Source organism: Chelonia mydas, chromosome 3, assembly GCF_015237465.2.
Source record: "Chelonia mydas isolate rCheMyd1 chromosome 3, rCheMyd1.pri.v2, whole genome shotgun sequence".
In the NCBI taxonomy this organism is placed as follows: domain Eukaryota; kingdom Metazoa; phylum Chordata; order Testudines; family Cheloniidae; genus Chelonia; species Chelonia mydas.
In genome coordinates, this window is record NC_057851.1 from 14,741,274 (window position 1) to 14,767,098 (window position 25,825).

At 42.1% G+C, this 25,825-nt stretch overlaps 1 protein-coding gene across 1 annotated transcript; it reads left to right on the plus strand.

Moving 5' to 3' along the window:
* The first annotated feature begins 2,712 nt into the window (after nt 1-2,712).
* Nucleotides 2,713-25,402, plus strand: MEP1A (meprin A subunit alpha). The gene is made up of 14 exons (XM_027824201.3): nt 2,713-3,026; nt 3,097-3,121; nt 3,228-3,281; nt 4,479-4,519; nt 4,645-4,720; nt 5,789-5,906; nt 8,131-8,306; nt 13,660-13,881; nt 14,554-14,703; nt 17,641-17,856; nt 20,106-20,579; nt 21,913-22,086; nt 24,242-24,446; nt 25,033-25,402. Exons 1-14 carry the CDS (start codon nt 2,958-2,960, stop codon nt 25,178-25,180), a joined length of 2,148 nt encoding a protein of 715 aa, XP_027680002.1. The 5' UTR covers nt 2,713-2,957; the 3' UTR covers nt 25,181-25,402.
* Nucleotides 25,403-25,825: the final 423 nt, after the last annotated feature.

Consider the following 25,825-nt stretch of genomic DNA (forward strand, 5'->3'; position numbering starts at 1 on the left):
TGCTAACAAGGCCAATGCAATCAGGGTGGATGTGGCCTATTCCCAACAGTTGGCAAGAAGGGGTGAATATCAACAGAGGGAAAATTACTTTTTGTAGTGTATTAAGTTAGTATACCACCAAGTGGCCATATACACTACTTTCCTTTATAATCTAAAATGTTAACAGTGCATCTGTGTATCTTTTCAGGATAATTGGTGTTTTTAAGTTTAGGGGACCTGGCAGCGAGATGCTTTCAATTAATTCACATTGTATTGTAGGGTTTTTCCTGTTTTTAAAATAAATTTTCAGTGCTGAATGCATGCAAATCCTCTGTTATGTGTTCATTTTTAAAATTTGCCCATGATTGTCCTGTTGTCACACTGTATATGCTGAACCAAATTTGAAACATGTTTCTTTAAACCAAGAGTCCCATGGAAATCTTTTGCTAATAATGGATCCTATCCTGCTAAAGATATCTATTCCCTTCCAAACCATGCAGGCTGCACAAGTCCAGGAATGCAGGCTTTTAAGTAGGCCTGTCTACAGTTTAGGCGAAAATTCAGTCCATTGGGAAGGGCAAAACATTCCTTAAAAAAAAAATCCCTGTGTGTTGTGGTCTTGTGAAATCACCAGGTTGGGGAACTCATGAAAATAACCTCTCGATCCTTGGTCCATCTAGATTTCTTGTGAGGGCCATTACATTTGTAGGTGGACAGGTTTTCCTATTTAAAGAGCAACAACCTGGATTTTGAATTGGATTCACTCTCTTGCCCTGATCACTAACGGCTCCTGCTCACCTCTTTGGGAAGAACTGGGTGAGGTACCTTGTGATCTCTCAGAGGCCCCCCACTTTCTCAAGTACTCTCCAGTCACAGGGGGTGTGAAGCTTAGTCTTTGGCTCAGTGGGCTTATCTCTGGCTGGTAGGCACAGAGGTGTTATCGTGGGAGATCCAGATGTCTTCTTGCCTACAGTCCCTTTATAAATCTCCTTTGGCTGATTGCCAGACAGAGAGAACTCACCTCTCCTATGTGGTGATGTTGGGTGGAGTCTGTGATTTCACCGCCTTGCGGGGGGCTATCTATGATAGTCACTGAACCATAGACTTTGGATTTGGAAGCAGCTTTTATTCCTGGTGATCTTCAGAAGCTCATAGAGCTTCCAAAGGCTCAGAAGTCCTAGAGAAGCTATTTTGAGCTGGATGGGCCCTTTGTGGTTTGTTCATAAATAAAAACACTTCTGTGCTTTTTTTTTTTAGTGTTTATAGTTCCTTACATTGTCTAAATTACTTATGCATCCCCCGCTCCACCCACAGAAAATAAAAGAAAATATCTCAACCCTAGAAATAGTTTACCGAGTCCTTACCTTCTTCCTTCGGAAGGTGTCTAACCTGAAAGAGAGTAAAATACATGTATAACGTGTAATGTATGTACAGATAGAAGGAACATCATCTACATACCTATGTTTTGTTTACTGTGCTAATATCTCATTATGCACTGGTCTTAGGCAATTCATGCACAACGGATTTCGATTTCACTGTAAAAAGTGCACAGAGCAAGAAGTGGCCAGTGTGGCTTCTCCAGGGACCTGCTCCAAGATTTTGTTTGAAATATTTTTTATTGGTTTTCAGTAAAAAGGGAACTTTTAACCAAGTTTAAATAAATGTGTTTGCCAGGCCCTAAGACAAGTTTGCCAGACCCTTAAATTCCATAAGAAGTCAACACATAAAGAGAACCTTACGGAACCTGAGTCTCCGTTCACTTACCCCAATTCTATACCATCTAACACCACTGATTTAAACTGAGTTGTTTTTGGCTCAGTGTGAATGACAGGAGAATCAGAGAAACCTGAAGAAGAGCTCTGTGAAGCTTGGTCCCTTCCACCAACAGAAGTTAGTGCCATAAAAAATATTACCTCACCCACCTGCTCTCTCTTAGGAGAATCAGACACATTTATTTCAATTCACCCTCACTCGGAAATCAGACCTGGAAAAATTCAACTCGAAAGGTTGAAAGCTTCAGAAAGCTGTGAGAAAATGAAAAAGTGTTAGAATGTACACATTTAGGGAACCTTAACTATAGCTATCACTGATTCTTTGGCTATAATAGACACATTAATTGACAAGTACAGAGCAAAGAGTCTGCAAGAAGAAGAAAGAGGTAGCTTGGGAAGCCAGCCACTGTTGTATGAAATTTGAGCCAGGTGCTCATCATACATACATTTTGCACTGTTTGTGTGCAGACTGTCTGAAAACAAGGCTGTTGTTGTTATGTTACAGGTATATTATATCATCCGGTGGTAAAACCTATAGGGAGAGACAGACGGACCCTATAGGGGAGGGATAGCTCAGTGGTTTGAGCATTGGCCTGCTAAACCCAGGGTTGTGAGTTCAATCCTCGAGGGGGCCATTTGGGGAAAAACTGAGGATTGGTCCTGCTTTGAGCAGGGGGTTGGACTAGATGACCTCCTGAGGTCCCTTCCAACCCTGGCATTCTATGATTCTATGACCAGGAAATGCCACAAAGTTCACCTTGCAGAGTTTACAGTGCATGTTTCTTGAGCATAAAGCAAATGGAGCTAAATTGGATTTTTGCTAGAGTAACTGAGATTAGAATTGGCCCATAATGTTGACAGAGTGAACTGCAGTCAGCAACGGAGATAACTTCCTTAATCTCTGGGCCAAATTCAGACCTGGAAGCCGTACTTGAGATCGGGGTCTGGCCCTTCAGCTTTTGGAATGAAGACAGGAAGATATCAGGCTGCTCAGTTACGTGTTCTTGCAAATAGACTTAGGTGAACAATGATCTTGACACCATCTCATACCACTGAAAAAATCTTTACTATTTTAATAGTTCTCCTGGTGCAAAGGATGGGTTCAAAGTTTCTTTCCTGATGATAAGTGCAAAGTTCAAGGAACTGCTCTATAAAATGTGAGCGTTGTAAATTGTAAATACTCTGTTTTCTCTCTCTGCTGCAAGAATGGTTTCCACTTACTTTTCCTCATGCCTATGTCTCATATTATGCTTTGCCTATTGCAGTACATTCTCGGTAAGTCTAAGTCTTGTATTGCCAGATCCTCTCTTTCCGCACGTTATACATGTATTTTACTCTCTTTCAGGTTAGACACCTTCCGAAGGAAGAAGGTAAGGACTTGGTAAACTATTTCTAGGGTTGAGATATTTTCTTTTATTTTCTGTGGGTGGAGCGGGGGATGCATAATGTTTTCTTTTTAATTTGCTTTTCTTACAGCACGCGATGCTGATGCTGGTGAACTGAGGGAGGACATTCCAGCAATAAACTTAGGTGGGTTGCATTTCTAATTCCCATGCAGTCCTTTTGAGATGGTTGTAAGCAAAATGCTGGTGCAACCTTCTAATATTTAGAAGCTTTAAATTTTTTTTTAGTCTTTTTTTTTTTAAACTGGGTGACATGCTCAGGCAGGGCAGGCAGTCATATCAATGGACCTAAACAGACATAATGAAGGCAGGCTGGGACTGACCATCCTCCTGCACCACCAGTATTCCTGCATCTTAGCCCTGCCACAATCCTGCTGTCCAAACCTTGGGCTTCTCCTGCATGAAAACCAGAGGTTATACTGACCTGTGTGGTAATTCTGTGATGTTAATGAACAGCCACTAGGGCTGATAGCCTTTCTCTCCTGAAGACTCAGAGCTATTGGGCCAGATCTATAGCTGAGGGGAATTTACATTGAAGTGAATGATACTATTCCAATTAACGGTATGGCCCAGAGTGGGGTGCCAATTAGGAATGGCTTTAGAAGCCAGTTAGCACTCCCCCCACCCGCCATAACAGCTGGTTCTAGAGAGTCGGCAGTAATTTAGTGGTTTACTGTGTTTCTGTCTGAACTGTATAGAAATTACATGGAAAAACGCATAGCAAAATGAACCCACCTCATTTAATTTTCTATTTTTTGTAATCTGATTTTGATTATATATATATATATATATAAAATCTATTCTATTCTTATCATTGCAGCAGCTTACCGAAGGACATAGTGGATTCTCCATCATTTAAAGTCTTTATATCAGAACTGGATCTCTTTCTAAAAGAGATGCTCTAGCTCAGACACAAGTTCTGGGCTTGATGCAGGAATCAGGGGGTGAAATCCTATGGCCAGTGTTATGAAGGAGGTCAGATTTGATGATCGGAATAATTAGAATAGTTTCCTCTAAACTTAAAATCTATGAAGCTATGATTATAGTGAAGCAAAGACATTGGAGCATAGACAGCCCTAAGGCAGAGTAAACCTCTCGTAACATGTTTTTTAGAAACCTGTCAAATCAAGTAGCAGCATCTGCTGTTAATTTAGGGACAGATCCATTACTTCAGTGAGACTAGAAACAGGCCCTTCATAATTATCCATAAATGTCACTTGTGGACTTCAAACTTCCATGATTCTATAAACTCAGCATTTTTCAGGATATAAGATACAGTATTTGAGATTTCATTTAAATAATCTGTTCCTAAATTGCTTTTCAGCTGCTGGCCTGAACCTCTTTCAGGGGGATATCTTACTGCCAGTAAGTATTTTGTAAATGCATGGACGTAATTCGTACTCATCATATTTGCAGTACTACTATTATCCCTCTTCCCTATTCCAAGGGATGCACCACTGACTGTTAATCTTTCCCTCTTGTTTCAACAGAATGAGCGTAATGCACTGAGAAATGAGGCCTACAGATGGAAGTTCCCCATTCCCTATATTCTGGGTGATGACCTAGGTAAAGCAGACTATATTTTATTCTTCAAATTTTACGGCCAAATGCTGGTCTCATTGGAGTTAACATGATACCAGAATTTGACCCTAAGAGAAATGACATTATGACATTCAAAGCTTTTAAAAATACACTAATAAGCAGGCCCACCAATTACACTTAAGATCAAATTCCACAGCATCACAAAGATATAGCAAAAAATGTAATTTAAAGTGTTTGTCTCTGACTGCGATATAGCATAATTCAGTGGCTTTCAAATTGTGGGTCGCGACCCAGTACTGGGTTGCAGAATGTAAGGCTCTGGTCAGCACCGCTGACTGGGCACTTAAAAGTCCTGTCAGCCGTGCTGCCCAGCTAAGGGAGGCTAGTTCCTACCTGTTCTGATACCGGAAGCGGCCAGCAGCAGGTCCGGCTCTTAGGCAGGGGCCGATAGGGGGGCTCCACACGCTACTCCCACCCTAAGCACCGGCTCCACACTCCCATTGGCCAGTTCCTGGACAATGGGAGCTGGCGGGGGGGTCGGGGGGGGTCTGTGCCTGTGGGCGAGAGCTGCGCGGAGCTGCTTGCACGCCTCCGCTTAGGATCCAGACCTGCTGCTGGCTGCTTCCAGGGCGCAGTGCGGTCCGCGGTGCTAGGACAGACAAGAAGCCTGTCTTAGCATCCCGGCTGTGCTGCTGACTGGGAGCTGCCAGAGGTAACCCTCCGCCCCAACCCCGTGCCCCAATCCCCTGTCCCAGCCCTGAGCCCCTCCCCAAACCAAGAGCCCCTTCCTGCACCCCATACCTCTCATCCATGGCCCCACCCTAGATCCTGCACCCCGAACCCAGATCCCTGACCCCCTCACACCCTCACCCCTGCACCCCAACCCTCTGCCCTAGCCCTGAGCCCCTCCCACACCCCAGACCCCTCATCCCCAGCTCCGTTGGGTCATGGGCATCAAGAATTTTCTTCTACTGGGTCACCAGAAAAAAAGTTTGAAAACCACTGACATAATGTATGTACAGCATATAGCTTATCTCCACAGACAAGTGATCTACAATATATTAACGGTACTTTTTGAAATATATTTTCCAGATCTGAATGCCAAGGGAGTCATACTTGAAGTGTTTGAAATGTTCCGTCTTAAGTCTTGTGTGGATTTCAAGCCATATGAAGGAGAGCGCTCCTATATACGATTTCAAAAATCTAATGGGCAAGTATTATGATGACCTCCTAGATTCTTGTTTAATTTTCTTTGGGTAGATTTGCTGCACACCCTTAAACAGTCGCCACCTTCTTCCCCAGAGGTGTTTCCATTTCAGTGATGGGTGAAGTGATCCCTGTGTACACTCCTTACCTATTTTGCAGGGGTGTTGGGAGGCAGAATTTGGGCTTTGAAATCTTTGGAAGAAAAGATGCCATGAAAGCTCAAGTTATTGAAACACAGTTTTTATTTCCTGTGTATAAACTATCCCCAGATCACTGAGTACAAAGGAGGCAGCTAGAAAAAGATAAGAATCTTATCCAGTATATCACTTATGTATGTTTGTTTTATCTCAGGGTTTCTTAAAGGACTTTTCAGAGTCAAAAAGATTATTATATTTTCCCCTGTCCTCCACTCTGCCTTGGCTCATTTATCCTCCAGACTGAAGAGACTCTTTCTGGATGCCATCAGGGCCAATTCTGAGTCATCCAGAGAAGTCACCAGTGAATGACATAAAGTGTTCCCTTCCCTTAGATGCTGAACATGCTGCCTCTGCAACACTCTTAACTCCTGCTGGCCCAATCAATAGCTCAGATCTCAGCACATTACATACTCCCTCATAAGATGCCTAAGTGCCTTTCATCCTAAATCCCACTAGTGACAAATTCTTCTTTAGCACAAGAGGTGGAAGGTTCAGTCTTCACTGATGAGGGTGGTGTCTGTATGTGTATTCCAGTCTGGCCATGTGTTTCATGGCAAAATGGCACCCATAATGGGACCATAGGAGGAGAGATTAAAAAGATTCAGACTGTTCATTTTAGGAAGAAGACGACTAAGCGTTGTGTGTGTGGGGGTATGATAGAGGCCTATACAATCAGGAATGGTGTGGAGAAAGTGAATAGGAGAGCGTCATTTACACCTTTGTCATAACACAAGAACTAGGGGTCACTTGATGAAATTAATAGGCGGTAGCAATAAAACAAACATAAGGAAGTATTTCTTCACACAGCACACAGCCGACCTGTGGATCTCGTTGCCAAGGGATGTTGTGAAGGCCAAAAGCATAACTGGGTTAAAAAAAGAATTAGATAAGTTCATGGAGGATACATCCATCAGTGGGTAGTAGCCAAGGTGGTCAGTGACACAACCCTATTCTCAGGGTGTCCTTAAACTTTCAACTGCTAGAAGCACCTGGCATTGGCCACTATTGGAAGACAGGACACTGGGATAGATGGACCATTGGTCTGACCTAGTATGTCCGTTCTTATGTTTTTAACTCTCGTAGACCTAAGACATTGTAAATGAGCTTGTCTAACAGGCATAACTTGTCATATACTGGCCTCTTGTGATAATGTCTTCAGAGCCAGGGACTGCCTTTATTCTGTGTCCTGGTCAACACTGAGCACATTGTCAGCGCCGTAACAAATAATAAATAATAACATTGGTTATTTAGTTTATTTGAGCATAAGCTTTCATGAGCTACAGCTCACTTCATCGGATGCATTCAATGAATGCATCCACTAAATGCATCCAATGAAGTGAACTGTAGCTCACGAAAGCTTATGCTCAAATAAATTTTTTAGTCTCTAAGGTGCCATAAGTACTCCTTTTCTTTTTGCGAATACAGACTAACATGGCTGCTACTCTGAAACCTGTCATTGGTTATTTAAATATTTATGTGAACATTTTTTTCAACATCATTTTGGATAAAGTAAGTAAATTGAGTCCTTAAATACAGACCTCCAAACTCTTCTCAAGCGACAGCAACAAAAATGATTAAAGGTCTAGAAAACATTACCTGTGAGGAAAGATTGAGAAAATTGGGTTTGTTTAGTCTGGAGGAGAGAAGACTGCAGCGGGACTTGATAACAGTTTTCAAGTACATAAAAGGTTGTTACAAGGAGGAGGGTGAAAAATTGTTCTTCTTAACCTCTGAGGATAAGACAAGAAGCAATGGACTTAAATTGTAGAAAGGGTAGTTTAGGTTGGACATTATGAAAAACTTCCTAATTGTCACGGTAGTTAAGCACTGGAACAAATTACCCAGGCAGGTTATGGAATCTTCATCATTGGAGGTTTTTAAGAGCAGGTTAGACAAACACCTGTCAGGAATGGTCTAGTTATTACTTAGTCCTGCCTTGAGTGCAGGGGACTGGACTATATGACCTCTTGAGGTGCCTTCCAGTCCTACACTTCTATGGTTATATGACTGTGCACTCTCTCTCTTTCTCAGGTGCTGGTCCATGGTCGGTGATCGGCAGACTGGACAAAACCTTTCCATTGGGCAGTGGTGTGACCATAAAGCTATTGTAGAACACGAGCTTTTACATGCGATGGGATTTTATCATGAACAGTCGAGGACAGATCGGGATGATTACGTGAACATCTGGTGGGATGAAATTCTTGCAGGTCAGTTTTAAATATCAACACAGATTTTGGGAAGTACAGAGAGTATTTTATTTTTCTCACTAATACACTAAGATTTTAAAGCCTCTTGACATGGAATTTTAGAGCCAGATGAGAGTCAAGGGTGCAGCATTGGACATCTCTAAAAGCTGATACTCGTGCACGTTTAGATGTAGTAGATAGTCCGACATCATTTTATCTCAGCTCTGCTTTCCCCCCCTGCCCCGAGGGATAACACGAGATCAGAGAGGCAGCATTGCCTAGTGGATAGGGGACTGGCCTAGATGTCAGGAGCCTTGGGTTCTGCTCCTGGCTCTGCCAGTAACCTGCTGTGTGACCTTAAGCAAGTCATTACACCTCTGCTTTCCCTCTCCCTATTTCTCTGTATTCTCTTTTTGAATTAGAAGCTCTTTGGGGCCGGGGCAGTGTTTTACTATGGAGTTATACAGTACTTAGCACATTGTGGTCCTAGTGCTAGAGGTTAATGTGATATAAATAATAATAAGGAAAGGAGAACGCACACATAAAAGTAGAAGAATGGAAGAATTGAGGTTCAACAATAACCTGTCCCATGTGACCATGTAACAAATATCACCTCCATTGGCATCCTTATTGCTAGTCTCAGCACCAAGACCATGAGACACTCTTTTACTCTTAGAGGAGGTTCTTTTTGCTCAGTGTTGAGGTACATTGGTGGGACTGTATAGGGAAGCTTGCGGTGTTGTTGCCCATGGTATATGTGATAAACAGATGACTTCAATGTTCAGGGCTATCCACTCACCACCTTTCACAAGCACTAAATAAATGCAAGACAAACAGAAAGAAAATGTACCAAAATAATTCAGTTATCTAATTAACTGATGGTAAAAATACTCTCTTCTGTCCTCCAAACTGAATAGCTGTCATTTTGTACTAAACGGAAAACAGTAGTATATGCATGCTCTCTCAGCTCTGCCCCAACATGTGTCTGACCCGTGTGGTGGCAGAAAGGTCTCTAGAAGCGAGAGAGGAGTTGAACATCCATGCCAATTCCTTCCTTAACATCTGTGTTGGGACTGCCAACATGGCATTACTGGGATGGGCAACTCTTGATGGGGGCTTTACATACCATGTTTTTCATCATTAAACTGAACTAAGAACAACTCGCCTCACTTAGGTCATCAAACAGTCATCAGATGGCAATAATTTTCAGTCGTTATTAACTTGAGCTGGATTTAAATATAAAATACAATAATAATATAAAATATAGGGCCTACATGCCTCAGCTGAGTTTGGGGTTCCACTGTGCCAGGTGCTGAACAAATACATAGTAAGAAACAGTCTCTGATCCTTACAATAGACAAGACAGACCAGAGAGTATAATTATCCCCATTTTTCAGATGTGTTGAAAGGCTCCACAACCCATTACCAATAGTAGAATCATAGAAAGGCTGGGCTGGAAGGGACCTTGAGAAGTCCTTTAGTGCAGTCCCCTGTGCTGAGCCAGGACCAGGTCCTAGACCATCCCTGGCCGGTGTTTGTTCAACCTGTTCTTAAACACTGCCAATGATGGGAATTCCACAGCCTCCCTATTCCAAACTGAAATATCCTTATAGTTAGAAAGTTTTTCCTAATATCTAACCTAAATATTTCTTGGTGCAGATTAAGCCCATTGCTTCTTGTCCTACCATTAGTGAACATGGAGAACAACTGATCACCGTCCTTTTTATAACAGACTTTAACATATTTGAACCTTAGTCTTCTTTTCTCAAGAGTAAACATGCCCAGTTCTTTTACTCTTTCCTCATAGGTCAGGTTTTCTAAACCTTTTATCATTTTTGTTGCTGTTCTCTGGATTTTTCCAATTTATCCACATCTTTCCTAAAGTGTGGCACTCAGAATTGGACCCTACTCCACCTGTGGCCTCACCAGTGTCACATAGAGCAGGACAATTACTTCCCTTGTCTTACATATGACCCTTCTGTTAATAGACCCCAGAATGATATTAGCCTTTTTGGCAACTGCATTACACTGACTCACATTCATAGAATCATAGAAGATTAGGGTTGGAAGAGACCTCAGGAGGTCATCTAGTCCAACCCCCTGCCCAAAGCAATTTGTAATCCACTATAACCTCCAGATCCTTTTCAGCAGTACTGACATCTAGCCACCTTTTTGTGCATGTGCATAACAATATCCTAGTTATTTCTCATTTTGTAGTTTACATTTGAATTTTCCTTCCTAAGTGTAGTACTTTGCACTTGTCTTTATTGAATTTCATCTTGTTTCATTCAGACCAATTCTCCAATTTGTCAAGGTCATTTTGAATTCTAATCCTGTCCTTCAAAGTGTGTGCAACCCCTCCCATCTTGGTGTCAGCCACAAATTTTATAAGCATACTCTCCACTCCATTATCCAAGTCAGTAAAGAAAATATTGAACCGTACAGGACCCAGGACTGAATCCTGTGGGACCCCACTAGATATGCCCTCCCAGTCTGACAGCACACCAGGGATAGCTACACTTTGACTATGGTCTTCAATTGGTTGTGCACCCATTTTATGCTAATTTAATCTAGACCACATTTCCCTATTTTGTTTATGAGAATATCATGTGGGATTGTGTCAAAAACCTTACTAAAATCAAGAGATGTCATAGCTACTGCTTCCCCCCGATCCACTAGGCCAGTAACCCCATCAAAGAAGGAAATTAGGTTGGTTTGGCATGATTTATTTTTGAAAAATCCATTATGGCTATCCCTTATAACCCTATTCTTCTCCAGGTGCTTACAAATTTATTGATTAATAATTTGTTCCAGTATCTTTCCAGGTATCAAAGTTAGGCCGACTAGTCTATAATTTCCTGGGTCCTCTTTGTTCCCCTTTTTAAAGACAAATGCTGTGTTTGCCCTTCTCCAATCCTCTGGGACCTCATCCATCCTTCATGAGCTCTTGAAGGTAATTGCTAATGGTTCTGAGACGGCTTCAGCCAATTCCTTAAGTACCTTAGGGTGAGTGTCATGAGTCCCTGCTTACTTGAATACATCTGATTTATCTGATATTATTAACCTGTTCTTTCCCTAATTTGGCTTGCATTCCTTCCTTCTTGTTGTCACTATTAATTGTGTTGAGTATCTGATTGCCATTAACCTTTTTAGTGAAGACTGAAGCAAAATAGACATTAAACACATCAGCCTTCTTGATCCCTGGAGCCAGCCAGTCATCAGTTTTCTTTATTCTTTTCACATGATCAATAACACCCCTCTCTGCCTCCTCTCAGCCCAAATATGACACATGCAATAAAATGGTAATTGACTGGGAGCATTATAACATTCTCCTGCCTAATGCAAAAAAGGAAAAAATATAGCAAGTGCATGTTAGCGTAACTTTAGTGCAGGTACGATGTTCTGCAGGTGTCATTACAAGCTATAGATCCCACTTCCCGCTGGGATAAATCCTGCAGGCCTTACTGAGGGAAAACACCTCTTAAAGTTTCTTAGGGGAGTTGAGAGACTGCAACTCTAGCTGGGCACTGCACGGGGGATACAGTGGAAGGTTCCGCATGCCCTCCTCATATCTTGCATCTGCATAAAGACTGGATAATCTCTGGCTCTGAATCACTGGCAATATGTGTCAGTAAAGGTTGGATCTGTGCAACCTGCCAGCTGCTTCTTCTATTGGCAGCTAGTGCCATGCTTGTCTTAGAACGGATCTTCATCTAAAAGTTAGAACTGATCTTCTGCGTAGACTACCTGCCTCCAAGCTGTAAGAAGCTATAGTGCTACCCTGGGGGGAGTGACATCCTTTCTGATAATTAATCCAGTCAAAGTCTCAATTCAAATCTCTAAAAGGAAATAAACATAAACTTTCCGACAATCCTCAGCCTTGAATCCCAGACCATTGTGTTGAGCACGTAGCTGCTTACCCCAGTAAGCTACGCTGGGAAATAGTACGACTGAGGCTATTTAGTAATAAATGTTCATTCAGTGCAGCCAGATGCTATTTCTAATTAAGAAGAATAAGAAATTTCATAGCAGTGAGAAGCAGCCAAAACATTCACAGTATAGTTTGAAATGTTAATTTTTTCGCTCTCTTTCCCTCAAACTCTGCAAGCTTGAAACTGGTCCCTTTTGTGAATTATTTGCACTAAATAGAGACTATTTTCATTGAAAAGATAGGTCTTTCCTTTTTTTATAGCAACATTATTTTTAGGAAAATGATGGAAATGTTACGATTTCATGTGCTTCTGCAGCCAAATTAACGTTTTAGTGTCATAGGGATGTGAAAATGGATAAAATTGCAGCAAATGTTATAATATCTAGTGTGGCAAAACTGCATTTTCACTCAGCTCTAAATGGAAGATGTCGTTTGTCCCACAGGCCAGCGGGGGCTGGGAGCACTCTACAGACTAAGGGTGCATGTTGCATCCATCCCCCTCCTGGGAAGAAGTACCCCTGATTGTTCTACAGTGAACCGAATACCCAGGCAAACATTTGCATCAGTAATTAAAGACTCCAGAATGAGGCACGCTCATCATTCCTTAGGGCTTAATCCTGCGAGGTGCTGAGCACTCTGGCCCCAATTCTCGCAAAGCACTTAAGTTTGGGCTTAACTTTTAAGTGTGTGAATAGTCCCACTGAGGTCAATAGATTTACTCACATGAGTAAAATGGAGCAGTTACCTGCATGCTTTGCTGGATTGGAGCCAGAGAGTTTCACACTTTGCAGGATCAAGGCCATAGCTAGAAGAAGACTAGCTGTAATGTGAGGCATAAAGGAGGCAGAGAAGGGAAGCAAATGAGACAGAAACAAGGAGATGCCTGAGGACCTTCAGAAAAGGAAAAAACATTCAGAACCACTTTTTCAAAATGTGGCCTTATATATACGTGCACCATTTCTGAGCACTGTTACTAGTGCATGCCATCTCATGTGCACAAGTCCAGACTCTGCTCTCACTGAACTAGTTTACATAAGTGTGACTTAGGGAGAAGTTGTCTCTTACAATCTATTTACAGGTGCAAGCTGAGTGACCGTCAAGCACAAATATAGTTCATGCATGAAAATTCCATCATTTGCCTTCACAAGTGAAAGCTCTCAAAAGCTGCATCTGGCAGTTATTTAAATGTGCACAAGCAGAAGACACGTGAAATGAAAATTGGGATCTAAAATATGAGGACTTTGTTGTCAAAATTGCTTCATAAACCAATAATGTAAGATTCTAATTCTAACCATATGGTATTTGTCTTTGAATCCACCATATCCGCTCTGCATTAATATGTTGTAACTTTTGAGCTTTAGTATGTCCATCCAAGGGACATTTTTGCCTTAGGAAAGATTCTGACCATTTTAAGAATGAATCACTCATTTGTTCTTTCACCAGGCCAATCTCACAACTTTGTGAAGTACGATGACATGTTAATCTCCGACTTGAACACCCCCTACGATTATGACTCAGTAATGCATTACGAGCCGTTATCCTTTAACAAAAACGAGAGTGTCCCAACAATCACTGCGAAGATACCAGCATTTAATGACGTTATTGGGCAGCGCTTGGATTTCAGCGCCGTTGACTTAGAAAGACTCAATCGCATGTACAACTGCAGTAAGTCCACACTGAGCCATTGTCAAGTGCTCCATATTTTTGGACTTTAACAGGATTTCTTTGCTCCCCCTTCATTTTTATGTCTAAATAAATAAATAAAAAGACGAGAGAGCCAAATTGGGAGGAGCTATAGAAAACTTGTCCTCAGTTTACCTTACTGTGGGGGTGAGTGATGTGTGGAGCAGGTTATTTTCCCCATCCCAATCCCTTTCTAGGTCTCTGCTGGCCATCACTGCTTTTGAAGCAGTCCAGCAAGTGAATGAAAGACTTACACTCATCCAATTCTACGCCTCCTTCCATGTGTGCTTTATTCAGGGATCCCCCTCAATGAATTAACCTCTTCCTCCTTCAGATCCTTGCAGTTGTGACAACTCCAGGAAATCAGCCAATTGTCAGGCTGTGCATCAGTCAGGGATAGCTGATTTTATTTGCTGCCTTCAGGAACCAACAAGTTGTGTAATAGCTCCCCAAGGAATGGATTTTGACTACTCAGGGAGGGTAAAGGTTGCAGGATTGTATATGGGCCGTATGATGTGTTGCATAGAAATGTATCCCTCAGGAAAAGCGTACAGAAGGGAAAAATAATTTGAACAGCATTATCCCAGTCTTCCTTAAAACACATTTTATTTACTAGAGTCTTCTTTGGATTTAACCATATGCATGTTCTTTCAGCTTCAACTCACACCCTTTTGGACCAGTGTGCTTTTGAGTTTGCCAATATCTGTGGCATGGTTCAGGGCACCGGAGATGACGCAGACTGGATCCATAAGAAGAGCAGCCTCAAGGGACAAGAAGACCACACGCTCCTCGGACGCTGCAAAGGTAAAAGAAAAAATAAATACGGACCTGAGTAAAAGTTAGGGACCCCAAAGGTCACTTTGTTCATGCCTTAGCGAGGGTGACAGCTGTGTTTTAAAGACAGCTTCAGACAGATGGTAATATTGCAGCCAACACTTGGAAAAACTTGGCAGCTGATCAAACTGAAAGGTACTTGAAAGCCAGGAAAAGCATGACTATCTTGGAGGATCCTGTTCTAAGGAAGGCTTGTTTGTTATGACCCTGGCCATGCTAGCACCCTTTTCCCTTTTCCCAGCATCTTGGCAGTGTGCTTCCTTTTGATAATGAGGAACAAAGGTGCTGATATTACCAGTGCCAAATCAGAAGCTTTTTGCAACATACACTGCATTCTCTAGACCAGATCAGCAATATCAAAGAGGACAAAGAACACGTATTATGGTTTAACTAGAGGCATAATAAATATATGCTGGAATGTGACCTACCCTATCTACCTCTGTTTGATTAACAATGATTTTAGCACAACATAAGAGTGAAGAGTTGCACGCAAATCTCTGATAACTGTTACATTTGAAACATAAACGAAGTGTGAGGCATGTTGAGGCTGGCACAATCTCAGGTCAATATTTGGTTTCCTAAAGAATCAAGCAACAATGATTTTTAAGGTTCTTCTATTCATGTGTTGAATGACAATTTTACACAAAATCCCCAATTTTCTGTTTTTCAAACTAGTGGAATCACAAAAAAATGCAAAGTCAGTCCCTAGTATGAGCCAGTCACAGAGCCCGGCAGTGTCAGTCCAGGAAGAATTTGCTCACACATTAAAGTAAAGAAAAATTCTCAAAGGCTTGTTTGACAACTAAGGACCTGATTTTCCACTACGTAGTCAGGCAGAACTCCCTCAGACCTTGGGAAAATATGACTTCAGTGGGAATTTTGCCTAAGTAAGAAGTGCAGGTGTAATGACCCTAAGCATGAGCCGCTATCATTTGAGCTAAAGGAGCAATTCCATTTGCTGGCAGCTGTGGTATACTCTTATCCCCTTATGTGGACCAGCCACTAAAGTGAAGAAGACACGGAGACTCACACTCTCTCAGGAATGGTTACACAGGATCAGATACAATTTAAACTAGGAATGGGAAATGATACTTGGAAGCAATCTAAGAGTCATCAATAGAACAGCCTGCAGGCTTTCTTTGAATTCTTTCCCCTCCTGTGACAATCAATGTCCAGACACCCCCAGGAGAGAACAGGGGGGTCTGAATCCCAAGGGATAAGCATTTGAATCAGCGGGTTCTACACAATGTTACAGGGTAGAACTGTAGGTTAAGTAAGGTCTTTCATGAAAAGCATGTAATGTCCGAAACTTGATGGTCATTAGGAGGTCAGCGAGGAGTCCAGTGGCACCTTAAAGACTAACAGATTTATTTGGGCTTAAGCTTTCATGGGTAAAAAACCCACTTCTTCAGATGTGAGAGGGGTAGCCATGTTAGTCTGGATCTGTAAAAGCGGCAAAGAGTCCTGTGGCACCTTAGAGACTAACAGACGTATTGGAGCATAAGCTTTCGTGGGTGAATACCCACTTTGTTGGATGCGTCTGACGAAGTGGGTAGTCACCCACGAAAGCTTATGCTCCGATACGTCTGTTAGTCTATGAGGTGCCATAGGACTCTTTGCCACTTCTTCAGATGGTTATGAATGTATGCGTGGAGATATGTGTAGAACATTGTCCTAGTAACGAGGGTGCAGCTGCCGTGTTGCCTCCCACCAGGCAGGCAGGCAGGGCACCTCCCAGGCTAGCTGTTTACATGAAACTAACTCCAGGATGATGGTTGGTGGACTAAGGCAGCCTGGAGGGAGTTTCCCCACTCTCTGTAACCATGAATTCTCATAGCCTGAAAGGAAGAGGAAAAAACTGCAAACCCCCCCAGTTAAAAGGGAAGGAGTTTGAAGGGCAGGCTATGCAGAAACTCAGGGCCAGCATCTAAGCAAGGTGCTGTTCCTTAAAAACTGGATCCCCTCTAGGACAGAGGGCATGCAGGGAAACTGTTCAGCGGCAATAGGTAACTTGTGTTAGAGAAGCGGATTTCGCTAATATTGAAGTATAAAGTCTGAGGTTGCATCTCTATGGTTAAGTTCTGTGTAACTCGTTATGTGTTTTCTTTTCCTTGTGATTTCGTCTCTGAATCTGTGATTTTTCTATTAAATAAACTTTTTGTTTATTTTTACCCTGAGCAGTTATCTGTTGACTGGGTCAGGTTGCGCTCCTTCTGGGATGATGATCCCAACGGAAAAAGTCCAAGTGTCTGGTTGTTAAGAACTCAGGGGATGGATATGGGGAGGCTCGGGAGCAGAAGGGCTATTGGGGTCACCCTACAAGGAGTAACTAGGTGGGTGGAAGCCCTTTATGCTTGAAGGCTGGCTGCTGGTATCGGAGTGCTGAGCTATTGCAGCATAGCATTAGGGCACCCAAAGTTATAAGGCAGGCAGTGACAGAACCCCTTTCCTGTCTGTGTGATCCCCAAAATGTCACACCCCTATTTTTTATTTCACGGGTGTAACTAAAGGGACTTTGGCTGTGTGACAGTACAGTCTAGTGACTAGAGAAAGACTGGGGTCAAGCCCCTGGATACTATTCCTGGGTCTTCTGTGCAGCCTCTCTGTGCTTCAGTTTCCCTGTTGGTGACATGGGGCTATGAGATAATACCTAAAAAGATGATAGCATTGTGAGGCTTAAGAAAAGCACCATGAACTGTACATGCAGCTGTTTCATCTGCACTGCACACACATTTAAGCAACCACAAGTCATATGCAGCAGGTAGAAAGATTAAGAAGAGGCAATAATTAATAATCAATTAATTTATTATTTATTAAATAACAATTAATTATTACTCAGTAATTATTAATTAATAAATAATTAATTAATATTTAATAATAAATAATTAATGCTCACTTTCTCTGTAGATGCTGGTTCTTTCATGTACTTCAGCACTAGCTCTGGCCAGGCAGAAGATATGGCTCTCCTAGAATCCCGGATCCTTTACCCAAAGAGAACTCAGCAGTGTCTCCAGTTCTTCTATAAGATCTCCGGAAGCCCCTTGGACAAGCTTGTCATCTGGGTTAGAAAGGACAATGGCACCGGGACTGTTAACATGCTGGTTAAAGTCAAAACCTTTCAAGGTATTTTTGAAAATATTAGACTACAAAAAATTGGGGTGGGTGAGGAATACCATAGTGTGTTCAGAAATGAGACAAACTGGTTCAGAAACACAAGAGTTTTCCTAAACCAATCAGGTCAGCATCTTGCTATCCAGGTAGGTATTCTGGTATCTGAGCACAACATACCTACTACGTGAATGGCTGTATGTAAGCCCTGGATGGTGAAATTCGGATGGTCCCAAACAATATAGGACACCATTTTAATGCTTTGGGTAAGAGCAAAGCAGGACTGTAAAAAATTTACATTTGCACCATGAGGGGTAATTAATCACTGTTCTCATGCAAATAGGAGCAATGATCCTCGGCATTGTTAATGCAAATAAGACCTTTCATTCCTGACAACTTGCACATGTATTTGCTTCTAGAGCATTTTCCATGCAGAAAATTCATTAACTCCTTATTGCTTGCCAGTAGAACATGGTTCCAATGATTCACTGAATTTAAGTGGTTTCAGAGTAGCAGCCGTGTTAGTCTGCATTCGCAAAAAGAAAAGGAGGACTTTTGGCACCTTAGAGACTAACCAATTTATTTGAGCATAAGCTTTTGTGAGCTACAGCTCACTTCATCGGATGCAGAGAGCTGTAGCTCATGAAAGCTCATGCTCAAATAAATTGGTTAGTCTCTAAGGTGCCACAAGTCCTCCTTTTCTTTTTGTGAATTTAAGTGGCACCATCTAAGACAAGTGCTTTGACATCAAACTTTAAACTTGTGTCTGAACAGAGAACACTTAGAGCATCCTGGGGTCAGCCTGGAATAATAGGGAAGGGCAAAGGGTTAGCTAACGAATGGTCTCCGTATGGACCACACAAAGTCAGAGACCTAGTAGTCCATATTCTGATAGTATGTCAGTCATACTAAATAACATCTGACTTCATGAGCAATCCTGCTGATTTCAATGCACCTGACACGTAGAAATCAATTGGACTTCTCAAGGAGTCTTGTGCTACTCAGTGTGAGTAAAGGTATCAGAATCTGGCTCTCCTACAACAGAAAGGGCAACATTCAGCCCTTGTGTCACTCTCACGACTGCCACGGAGTCACCTTGAGAAAGGATCTGACCCTGATGGTTTATTTTGAGATCACTTTAGACCAAGTTAAAAAAATGCAAACCCAAACATTGATGAGAGTTGCCACTTTTGTGGGTTTGCTCAACAGCACAAACTCAGCTATCGTGAAATGGTGCTGTTGTGGTGGCAAAACCCAGGGAGTTTGGGGGACCTAGGAATATCCTGCAGGTGGGATTTTCAGGATGAAGGATTGTACCTTGGCAAAATCAGGGTGATATTGGGACAGCTGGTGCCAGCCTCCCTGAGCCTCTTGTTTGTCTCATTGACCTCTTATCTCTTGTCTTTCAAAGTGTAAGCTCTTTGGGTTAGAGACTGCCATTTACTAAATATTTGTATGGCACCTAGCAGAATGGGCCCCTGGCCTAGCTGAGCTCTGGTGATACTGAAATATAAATGTATAATAGCAACAACCTGAGATCTCCACCCTGAAGAGTTATGGGGAAATCCACATGTCTTAGTATGCGGTTTAAATAAGTGGTTGGAAAACAATAAATGTGCTGCTAAAGACTTGTCCATGCTACAAAATTAAGTCGACTCAAGTCATTGTATAGATACCACTGTAATTCACGTCCACACTTCTTCTGTCAGTGGTGCGCGTCCTCACCAGGAGTGTCCACTGACTGAAGTGGGGCATTGTGGGACACTGTCAGCTGGAGTCTGGCAGCCCCGCCTGGGGATAATATCTGCCCCCTGCCCCCCACATCACCTTGGTGCTGATAGCCCAAGCTGTCAGCTGGATGCCAGGCTCACAGCTGGGCCCCCTCCCTCACTCCAGCACTGACAGCTGCCTTGGCACTGACAGCCCGAGCTGTTAGCCGGGGACCAGCTGAGCCACGTGCTTGGCTGACAGCTCAGGCTGTCACGCCAGGGTGTGGGAGGGGGCGATTGACAATTTGGGCTGTCAGTGGTAGGGCGGGAGTGGGGCCCTAACTGCATCGACATAAACACTGTGCCTCTTCTGGAGGTGGAGTCATGATGTTGGCATAGTGGGCCACTTACTTTGGAGGAAGCAGCATTCTAGTGTAGACACTGACATTATTAGGTCAACGTAAGACACCTTGTGCTGACCTAACTCTTTAATGTAGACCACGCCTAAGGTATATTGTTATTAATCATGTCCCTTTTTCTCATTTCTTCTGGTAGGAGATAGCGACCACAATTGGAAAATTGCCCATGTGACCCTCAATGTTCAAGAGAAGTTCAGATACGTCTTCCAAGGACTCAGTGGCAATCCCAGTAGCTCATCTGGTGGAATTTTTATTGATGATGTCACCCTAACTGAGACACCATGCCCCCATGCTGTGTGGCTCATTCGGAACTTCACCCATATTCTCCAGACTTCTGTTTCAGGCTCTGTGATGCGTAGTCCCCGGTTTTATAGCTCTGAGGGTTATGGTTACGGTATATCTTTGTATCCTCGTGGCACATCTAATTCCTACTTTCCAGATTACACCCGCATTTCTTTTCACTTGTGCAGTGGAGAGAATGATGATGCTCTGCAATGGCCTGCTGAGAACAGACAAGCTATTTTAACGGTGCTAGACCAGTACCCTGACATCAGGAACAGGATGTCCTCAAGCAGAACCTTCACAACAGACAAGAGCCAAGTTTTGCCAGGTAAGTAGCTTTTGCATGAAAATGACTGATACAGCATGCACAAGAGAAAGGGAGTGTGATTCAGTGGAGAGGACATGGGACTTGGAGTCAGGAGGCCTACTTTCAATTCCCAGCTGTTCTATTACTTGGTCAGGTGACCCTGGGCAAGTCCCTTCCCCTTTTTTGTGCCTCAGACTCCTTATCTGTAAAATGGGAATAGTGATACAAGCTCACCTGGGATAACAATGTGCTCTATAAGTGTTAGGTGTTTATTAATAATTATTATTTATTATTATAGGGGCGAATGAGCCCAGAGATATATGAGTTTGACTCTAAATATAAAGTTCTTCAAAGCTAAGTCAAGACTCAGAATTCTGCCTGTGTTCTTAGAATGGGCTCAGGGAGATCAGAATACTTCCAAGCTAGTGACAGGATCTGATGAGTGGTGTGTCAAAATGTGACATTGCAACACCACAAGAGCATCACCTTCCCGTGATGCACCTGACCAACTGAATGTGCAGATTTTGCGGTTTGGCAAACTTGAATACAGACAGCTTGGTTGCATTTAGATTGTCATCCAAAAACCGTCACACAAAGCATCCAAAGCATTTTATTTAACTAATAAAGTAGTTGGAAATCTGTGGGAGTTCTGAGTTACCATCATCCAGAGCACATCCAGTAATCCCACCCCCATCCATATCTCTGTCTCCATCAATTGCCTCTTGCCTTACACTTAGATTATAAACTCTTTGGGGAAGAGTAACAGCCGTGTTAGTCTGTATTCACAAAAAGAAAAGGAGTACTTGTGGCACCTTAGAGACTAACCAAGTTATTTGAGCATAAGCTTTCGTGAGCTACAGCTCAGCTTATGCTCAAATAAATTGGTTAGTCTCTAAGGTGCCACAAGTCCTCCTTTTCTTTGGGGAAGAGGCAGTCTTTCTGTTCTATGTTTGTACAACACCCAGCTGGTCCATGACTAGAACTCCTATGTGATATTGTAATAAAATTAACAATAAGAACAATAAAGAGTTTGATGGCAAAGTAAAACCGCAACAGCTGAGTCCCCATCTCTCCATACCTTTCTCAGTATGATCTTTTCTATATTAATGTTTTTAATTACAAAGATTTTTCACAGAACAATAATGATGGATCAAATCCAGAACCTCTAAACTCTCACACCTCTAAACCTCTAAACTTTCAAAATCTGAATCTGACTTTGTGGCATGACTTCACCACTAGTTTTTTAATGCAGAAAAAGTCCTTGTAATGCTTTAACATCTATTGCTGAATAACATTTGGTTCTAGGCTTTTTGCTGATTAAAAACAAGTCATGCATAATCCTATTATTTTGCAGATAAAAATGATACTTCAATGTGGGATAAACCATCTATTGTCGGAACATTCGACCCTTCATGCAACTGTAATAGAAGCTTAGACTGGGGGTGGAGTAATTTCATCTCTCACAAACATCTGAGACAGAGGAATTTCCTGAAAAATGATGACCTCATTATTTTTGCAGAATTTAAAGGTGCAGAATCTTTTCTTTCTCTTCATAGAATCATAGAATATCAGGGTTGGAAGAGACCTCAGGAGGTTATCTAGTCCAACCCCCTGCTCAAAGTAGGAGCAACCCCAACTAAATCAAACTGAACAGGCTCTTCCTTCAATGTCAGTTCAGATGGCTATTCCAATAATGATTGTCATCAATCTCTGAGCCCCTTCTATTTTGCAGGGCCAGATTTTTAATGGTGTTTAGGTACCTAAAGATGCAGGTAAGCACCTTGTGTGATTTTTCAAGAGCTCCTAGGTGTCTAACTCCCATTGATTTCAATAAGAGTTAGGCACCTAGGCATTTTTGAAAATCCCAGTGGGTGCTTATCTGCATCTTTAGGTGCCTAGATACCTTTAAAAATCTGGCCTGCTGTGTCTGTTTGGAAAAGGATGTCTGGAACTGAACACAGTATTCCAAGTAAGGATGTATAATTGATTGATGTAATGAGCTAGTATATTTTCAACAATCACCCCTGCTCCTAACTTCCGTCTTATGTCTTGATTGCTTATTTTTGGCTTGGGTGTCCATTTTTGGAAGGATATCTCTTTGATTGAATAACCTCTTGAACCTTGCCATTTAATCTTCTGCGGTAACATTTTCAGAACAGCTTAAGTGATTTAGGAGTCTAAATTTCATTTTTGAAAGTGACGGCATTTTAGATCCAAAGTCCCATTGACTTTCAATGGAAAGGAAATCAAAATCCTTAGAAGACAAAATCATTGACTTTCAATGGGACGTAGGCTCCTAGGCCCCGGATCCTCAAAGGTATTTAGGCACCTAATGCCTACCGATTCCTGTGGGAGTTGGGTGTCTAAATGCCTTTGAGGTTCTGGGCCCAAGAGTTCTAATTTTCTTGAAAATGAGATTTAGTCTACTATTTTGCTTGGACACTTGAAAATTTCATCCCCAATCTTCTCTTACATGCCTGCATGCTTCCTTTTCTGTTGAGGGGTATGCTTTCCTTCTGGGACACTCTGCGCAGGTTGCTTGAATAGCCTCCATCATGAGTCTAAAGATTTTAATTTCCATTCTTTTGTCTTGGGGGTCAGCTAACTTCTTTACCCATCTCCAGTGTATTACTAAGGGCTTGTCTACACTTGAACGCTACAGCAGCTGCATGTGCATCGCTGCAGTGTTTTAAGTGTAGACACACCCTAAGATGACACTAGCCTATCCGCCTCTGTTCTTGTCCATTCTCTTTCCAAGAAGCAATCATTTAATGTGTCGAGAAATTGCCACTCTAAACCTTGTTCCATCAGGACATTTGATCTGTTTATACCCAGCTAACTGAAAACACCATTGATTACTGTTTATTAGAATTATTTGCTTCTGTGACCTCCCTCAGCATTGTGCACTCCATTATAACCTTTCCCTCATCTGGAAGCTGTTAGAACAACCCTGTTAATATCTTTCTATTGTTATTACGTGGGACTTGTATCCATACAGATTTGATGTTTGTCCACCATGTTTCAGCAAAGCCCTTTATATTCTAATTCACCTATTTCTGCTTTAAGATCTTCCTTTAAATAGTGCCTCCAAACTTCATCAACTTTCTGTGCCAGCAGTCTGGTTACACTTTGGTTAATGTGGAGCCTGAAAATTCCCCAGTGCCTAATAAAATGAAACTCCTCCTGCTTATGCCATCTTGGCATCCATGTATTAAAACCTTGAAGTTTCCCCCTTTTAGCTAGCCCCATGTGAGGGCATTTCAGAGAAAGCTACCACAGAAGCCTTGCACTGAAGTCATTTGCCAAGTAATCTCTATTATTGGTGAAGTGATTCCTATATGTGTTAGTGGTGGGTTCAGACTGTAAAATGTGGATCTGGATTTCAAGCATCCCAGGCTGTAAGGTTTTAGTTTGGTCCATTCTATAACATATATATACAAATATACATATAGAAAGTATATGTATATATACATGGATATATATTATATGTATCAATGTATATAGCAGGGGCATGTTCTCCTCTTTTTATACATGCAGAGCTTCCTCCAATACAAGTGAGAGCTCCCTTTGTGGAGCAAGGAGAGATAATATGCCATTGCTGAGATCCTTTCGGATGAAAAGTGCAATGTATAATAATGTCAGTCGCTATTAACCACTGTCTCTCTTTTTTTCCTTTTCAAAAGATCTCACCTATCTCAAAAAGACTGAAGTCCCTATTAAACCTGCCCAATCCATCACCAAAGACCTTATTCTTGAAAGGCAAAGGAGATCAGCTCTGAACACTGGCTCCCTTGAAGACTGGCCATCCTACATGAGAGACCTGTGTGACCCAAATCCTTGCCAAAATGATGGAGTCTGTGTGAATGTGAAAGGGAAAGCAAGCTGCAGGTACCACAGGCCCCTTTCATGCCAGCCGCAGATTTCTCATGCACTAGCTGATGCATCTAATAGACATTCAGCTCATGAGAAGATAAGACTCTCCGTTCACTGCTACAGACATTAGTATCAAATCCTCCACATTGTCAGGCACAGTGATAGGAACACAGCACTCCTTTGCTCAGCTTTTGGGAATTCTCTTACTAGCAGTCCTCAGGGCAGCGCAGGGACTGATCCCTTTGTGGGTGCTCCCAGGGGACATAAATTACCCTAAAGGAAGTGGGGATGATGTGGGAGACTTGGCCTGAACCCCTCTACTGGGAACTGCCCCATGCAACCCAGCCATCTTGGGGGGGGAGGAGCCTCCTTGAGCTCCCTCTCCTTCTCAGCTCTGGGATGGGATGGTTCCCCATAGGACCCTGCTCAATGCTGTGTCTAGATGGAACATCCTCTCTCAAACCAAACAGTCCTCAATCCACAGCAGACAGGCCCCTTAGTTCTTTCAGGAGTTCTGAATGTAGATGGATGATCTTGCAATGTCCCTGCAGGGCAGGAAAATACACACCAAGCCTTTACATTTGTTGTCTTTTATTCCCAGGTGTCCCTCAGGCAACACCTTCTTCTATACAGGTGAGAGATGCCAGGCTGCACAGGTCCATGGGAATCTCCTTGGAATGATGGTTGGTGGAGCCGCCGGAACAATAGTATTAATTATCATAATTGTTTCCATGCTAACTAGAAGATAAATGCTTCAGCATAATTTTTTTCCTGGAGCTTGAGAGCGTTTGGTTTTTAATTAATACAGATGCAGGAATAAAATATGTAGAAACTCTCAAGATATGGATATAGAAATGTTCTACTAAAATCTCAGTGACAATGCGTTTGCTCTGCAGGGCATAGCATTTAAAGATCCTTTACCTTGAACTTCTGTTTAATAAAGGTTTATAACATGAGAACAACCTGGAGAATCTTTTCTGCATGTTCTTTTATCAGATTGTTGTTTCTTCTAAGACAAGCAGGAATGAGGAGATCCCATGTATTTGATCTACCCAGTGGAAAATAGCCAATGTTCAAACTCAGGTAAAGTAACTGGAAGAACTTTTTAAATGACTGAGATAAATTCCCTTGTGGAAAAAGCCCATAGAATTCAACAGGAACAGACCCAATGGGCTTCTTTAGAAATATAATGAACCTCTATAGCAATTACTCTAAAAACTTATTGGCCTAAATCCTCAGCTGATGTAGCTCCACTGATTTCTATGGAGCTATGCTGCTTGAGACCAGCTGAGAAGCTGGCAAACAGCATGTAATACAAAATAAGCTCCTTTCTATGAATCTTTGAACCATTCTATGGATTCTATATCAGGGATATAATTTTATATTAAATCCTA

What these genes read in the sequence shown, in the direction of transcription:
- MEP1A (XM_027824201.3), top strand. Translation starts at nt 2,958, where the DNA reads ATGGTTTCCACTTACTTTTCCTCATGCCTATGTCTCATATTATGCTTT. An exon ending in GTGGGATGAAATTCTTGCAG is followed by an intron (nt 8,307 to 13,659) that starts GTCAGTTTTAAA and finishes TTCTTTCACCAG; the next exon opens with GCCAATCTCACAACTTTGTG. An exon ending in GCTCCTCGGACGCTGCAAAG is followed by an intron (nt 14,704 to 17,640) that starts GTAAAAGAAAAA and finishes CTTTCTCTGTAG; the next exon opens with ATGCTGGTTCTTTCATGTAC.